Source organism: Pyrgilauda ruficollis, unplaced genomic scaffold (genome assembly GCF_017590135.1).
Source record: "Pyrgilauda ruficollis isolate IOZ18807 unplaced genomic scaffold, ASM1759013v1 scaffold17, whole genome shotgun sequence".
Classification (NCBI taxonomy): Eukaryota; Metazoa; Chordata; class Aves; order Passeriformes; family Passeridae; genus Pyrgilauda; species Pyrgilauda ruficollis.
In genome coordinates, this window is record NW_024515875.1 from 5,851,551 (window position 1) to 5,856,986 (window position 5,436).

Genomic DNA, 5,436 nt, shown 5'->3' on the forward strand with positions numbered 1-5,436 from the left:
CCGGCGGGAGCCGCTCCCGGCCCCGCGGGAGGGACGGGACGGGACGGGACGGGCGGCGGCGATGGAGGACACGCTCTGCTGCTGCGAGTACGTGGACCGGCGCGGCCGGCGCAACCACCTGGCGGCGTGCTGCTGCGACTGCGAGGAGCTGGACGACGGCTGCGACAGGTACCGGCTCCGCGATCCCCGGGGGCTGCCGACTGCGGGACAGCCTCCCGGCGGCGGCGTCCCCGCGGCGCCGCCGCCCTGAGTGCGGGGGAACCGCGCCCCGATTCCCGGCAAACTTGTCGGGAGAGAGGGAAAGGGGAGGCGGTGGGAGCGGGACGGGGCAGGGGCGGGAGCGTGGCTGTCCCGGTGCCAGTCGGCGCTGTGCTCCCCGCGCTCGCAGGTGGCTGACGTGCAAATCCCTGCCCCCGGGAGCGCTGGAGAGGATCGCCGACACCATCGCGGACCGGCTGCGCGTCCCCTGGTTCTCGGGGGCCGTGAAGATCAACGTCAGCCTCGTGCCGCCGCTCGTCCTGCTGCCCGTCTTCCTCCACGTTGCCGCCCTGCACTTCCTGCTGGGGCTCATCGTCCTGACGTCCCTGCCCGTCGTGGTGCTGTGGTATTACTACCTCACCCACCGGAGGAAGGAACGGACTCTCTTCTTCTTGAGCCTGGGGCTCTTCTCCTTGGGATATATGTACTATGTGTTTCTCCGGGAGGTGGTTCCCCGAGGCCACGTGGAGCATTCCCAAGTGGTCACTCTCACGTGCGGGTTAATTCTTATGCTTGCAGCCCTGTCTCGAGCCAAGAAGGACCCTGGCTACCTTCCGATCTCAGCAGGCAACGAGAAGGCATCGCACCAGGGCTTGCACAACAAGAGTATTAGAGGGAGCTCCAGCGGGCTCCATGGCATCTCAGGCGCTGCCAGCAGTCGTGCTGTGAATGGGGAGGCTAAAGGTTATTGCAGGATGTCAGCTGAGCAGCCAGCAGGTGTGAAAAGGGACTGGTGCACTAAATGCCAGCTGGTCAGGCCAGCTCGAGCAGGGCACTGCCGGCTTTGTGGCAGGTGTGTGAGGAGACTGGACCATCACTGTGTCTGGTAGGTTTTGCACTGTTGAGGCTCCCTGTGTTCTCTCTCTGAGTTCCCTCCTTTGCAAAGTAAGCTTCTTTTTTTACAGTCTTTGGCAAATAGAGTTGCTTTTGCTATGTGCAAGACCTTATGACACTCTTTAAACACAAAAAACTTTTGTTTACCCTTTAAAAAATAGTTAGAATAACTGTTTATTCTAAGTGGGTTGAGCTGATAGCTTACTCTTTAAACACAAAAAGCTTTGTGTTTACCCTTTAAAAAATAGAATAACTGTTTATTCTAAGTGGGTTGAGCTGATAGCTGAAAGCTTCTACAGCATACTTCAGAATTGCTTTTACTTCTCTACTGTTTTTCATCAGTTTGGGATTGTTTTTGCTGTGGGTTTTCTTGGATTTGGTTTTTTTCTTTAGACTTGGTCTGTAGAGCACGAGCAATCCTGCGGTTAAGTTGCATTAGTGCTGCAAGGGAGCCCTAAACTACCTTTTGGGTGTTCCTGTGGTGCTGGAACCAAGGGGGCAGTAGGGTGTAATGTATCTCAGCAAAGGATACTACCCCTGCTAAAAATTTGATGCAAACGGTCTGCTCCTGTTACCCTACAGGTCTATTGTCTTGTGTTTGTAACCTTTCTATATAAAGTTATAAAGCTTCTTTGAACATTTTTCAAAGTTCTTAGCCTGTGTCAACTGGAAGCACCTTGGAAATCAGGTTCTCTGACAGCTGGGGGAGGGAGAAGTAATAGAAGACAGTTTCTTTTCTTTTTTTAAGCAAAGTAATCTTTTCTTTCCTTTTGGAGGATTAACAGCTGCGTAGGGGAGCAGAACCATCAAGCTTTCATCCTTGCACTCTCCTTCTTCATGCTCACCTCTGTGTATGGGATTACCTTGACCCTGCACACCATCTGTAGGGGCCGAAGTCCGTTTGTGGCGTTGTTCTACTGCCCTGGGGCCTATTCTGACTACAGGTGAGATGTCTGTCTGGGAGAGAGCTGGCGTAGGAGCAGGCTTGCTCAGGCAGCTTAGCTCCTGTTCCTTGTTCTGCTGGTTGTCAGACCTGAACACAAAGTGTTCCCTAAAAACTCTGGAAAGCAAAGACATGTTTCTGCTTCTGCCAAGGTGTGGAGCCTGAGACTTGGAGAGAGCTTGCTATTTATTTGGAAAAAGTTGAAGGAGCTAGGATTTGAAGTACTTATTGTGTTATGTATAGACGTACTTCTAAATATGTATGCCCCCCTGATGCATGTAATGGTCTGACAGCCTGGAATCCACATGCTCTCTCTCCCTCTCATTCCTTACTGTTTATCTAGTGAACGTCCTCCAAGCTATGTGCCTAGAACATGCTCTGTCTGGCAGGGAAGGTGGTGGAAGCCATTGGACATGAGTTCTGAGACCAGCACTATCACAGATGGGCAGAGTATTGCTGTTACTCAAGGGGCCCTTCCTCTACTCCATCTCATGACCTGGAGAGTGAGAGCATCCTGGGGTCCTTAAATAAGGCCTGAGCACCGTTACAACACAAAGAGTAAAGAGCTAGGTTGTGTGACAGCAATGTGTAAGACTAGCTCTGCTAGCAGTAAAAGCTCTCATTAAGTAAACCCTGAAGCTTTAATTTTGAGAAAGCCTTTAAGGATTATCTGATGAAAGCAGCAAAGTGAGATCACTGTGGCAGATGTAGACAGGGATTTGAAAGGACAGTGATTACCAGGGAAAGTCACTTTAAAGCAGCTGCTCCACTACTAAATTGCTTCCTTCCCATCTTTTTCCCTGCTGCCAGCTCTGCTCTGTCATTCACCTGTGTATGGTACTGTGCCATTGTAACAGCTGGCATGGGATACATCCTCCTTATCCAGCTGTTGAACATCAGCTACAACGTGACTGAGAGGGAAGCTCGGCTGGCTCTGCGGGACAACACCGGGCGCAGACTGCTGGGCGGGTTAGTGATAGACACTGGCCAGTATAACAGGGGACTCCTGTGCAACTGGGGCCACTTCCTGAGCCTGGGGTCTTCTCCTCCACAGCGCTCTGCCGAGGACATCGTGTGACATCCCTCTTTCTGCAGATGGCATTGTGTCATGGCTCACTGACTTTGTTTAGCAGGGGAGCAGCCCCTCCCACCGGGACTCCTCTTCACACAACCTTGCCTCGTGGTCATTATGTGGGCTATCCCCTCACTGACAACAGCAGATATTTTCCCTGGTGGAATGGTTCTTCACATGCTGTCAGCCAGCAATAGGATGCAGAAAGCAGTAAGCCATATGTGCAGGTGGGGAGAGGAGGAGCCTGCTGCCTTTTTCCACTGTGGGAAACAGCAAGAGGAGCACAAGGTTTTGAGAACTTGAGTTTCCCTTAGATGTGAATACTGGCATCAGGAGGAACCTGCTGTTGGACTTCAGAGAATGCACTGGTTCCTGCAAAGGTTAAGGAACCTACGTGTGGCATTTTGGAATGACAGAAGAAACTGTGGATACAGATGACAGATGGACCCCTGCAGAAATCAGGCTCTTTGGCTAAAAGAGACTGTCTATGTAGTCACTGGGCAGTGCTCTCCTCTCTGGTGCATTTATTTATTTATTTTTACTATCTCTGATTCCATCCAGCTGTGTACATGCTTCTATTAAGTGCCTTTGTGAGCTGCATTCCTGTAGGACTTTGTAAGATCCCTTCACCTCTTAACCCCTAAAGTTGTTATTCCATCCCTGTCTGTCTAAATGAGTGAAAGGAGATCCCATTGTTCTTTCTGCAAGCTAGGTCTGTATTGGTTTAAAGGCTTTGCTCGTCTCCCTCAAAGTGTTTCTGCTCTGATTATGGGTTGTGACATGTGGCAGCAGGTAAATACTCCAAGTAAGGAGTTTTGAAGCAACATGTGACAGTGAACTTTGAGGGCAAAACAAGAGTGCTGTCTGTCTGGTATTACTGTAGCTTTATGGAAATTACCTTCATCCTATGTCTCTGGGAGAAGGGAATCTGTGGGAGAGTAGGAAATTCTGCTAGCAGCATGTTTGGTAGGTAGCATCTTGGTTGTATTGCTGTTAGCACAGTGATCTTGTCTCCTCTCAACCCCGTTACTGTGGAGCTGCCTGACTGTAGATCTGATTTCTCAAGCCAAGAAGCCATGGAACAGATCAACCCTACGGTACATAGGGAGAGGTGTAGGATGTGTTGGAGGTGTTTGCTTTTGGGATAGATGACCTCTACTGGCAGGTAAATGTCAAAATGTGTTCTGCAAGAGTGCCATTTTTTCCTCATCAGCCTGCAACTGTATTATGGCCTGGACTTGAGCTTCAGCCAAAATAACAAGGTTTTGGTGGCAGTGGTTTCTGGATTTCATGGGTGGGATTCTTTGTTGCTTTTTGTTTTAAACCCTTTATGTATGCTGTTGGCCCTGCAGTAATAGGAAAGGTCTGGCTGGAAGAGCTGGGGACCGTGGCACAAGAATTACAGGTTGGGCCTAAGGTGCAAAAGCGGAGATAGAGCTTTGTCCCAGCTATGGTGTTTTCAGATGTGTGCAGTATGTGTGGGTCATGTCTGCCCCTGAGTGCATGGGCATGGCAGGCAGCTGGGGGATGTTGGGCAAGAGATGCACATTCACTGTGCTGCTGTGCAGTAGCTTTGAAGAATAAATGGATGGTGCTTGGTGCCAAAAGAAAGCAAGGTCGGGGCTGTCCATTGGGATCCCTGCCATATTTTTTGTAAGTGCTCCTCATGGTATGTCCCAGTTTAAGGTAAAGACTGTGTCGCTCTTTGCACTGTTTGGTTTCCTCAAGCGGCACATTTTATAATCAGCAGGTAATTGAGGAGCAGCTGCATTTGGAATGTGGCTATACAGTTACCGAATTTCCTTTATTTCTTGCCCCTTTTCATCCAGTAAGCAGGAGGTAAAAGGACAGCTCTTTTGCTTCCTACCTCTAACCAAGCACAGTAGAAGGTTCTGACCACTTTCTTGACCCTAATGTGAGTAAAAAAGTACCCAGCTGGACTGTGCAAAGTGTTCCTTTATGACCTTCTGTTTGGAGCTTGAAGCCTGATCTTAGGAGTTCAAATTGAGACAAAGTTGCTTCCACTTGAGTTGTCTGTAAATGTTTCCATGGCACATATGTATATTGTGATGCCTGCTGAGATGATGTCAAGCTTGGCAGCCCTGGAGATAAGGATGCTGTGGGCTAGCAGGATCTTCTTAGATCTTACCCTGCTGGCACTGAGGAAGATAAAGGCAGAAGGACCTCCTGGGCTAAATGAACCCCTGCAGTGGATACAGCCAATTTGTCCGTCCCTGTGTGCTGCATGCACAGGAATTAATCATGCACCCACAGACTGAAAAACTCGGGGAACTTTTGCAGGTTTGAGATAAGTCTGATTTCCCAGAGT

The 5,436-nt window shown here is 49.9% G+C and overlaps 1 protein-coding gene across 1 annotated transcript; it reads left to right on the forward strand.

Moving 5' to 3' along the window:
- Positions 1 to 8: 8 nt before the first annotated feature.
- On the forward strand, positions 9 to 5,436 carry ZDHHC23 (zinc finger DHHC-type palmitoyltransferase 23). The gene is made up of 4 exons (XM_041464062.1): positions 9 to 168; positions 389 to 1,084; positions 1,869 to 2,036; positions 2,846 to 5,436. Exons 1-4 carry the CDS (start codon positions 62 to 64, stop codon positions 3,111 to 3,113), a joined length of 1,239 nt encoding a protein of 412 aa, XP_041319996.1. The 5' UTR covers positions 9 to 61; the 3' UTR covers positions 3,114 to 5,436.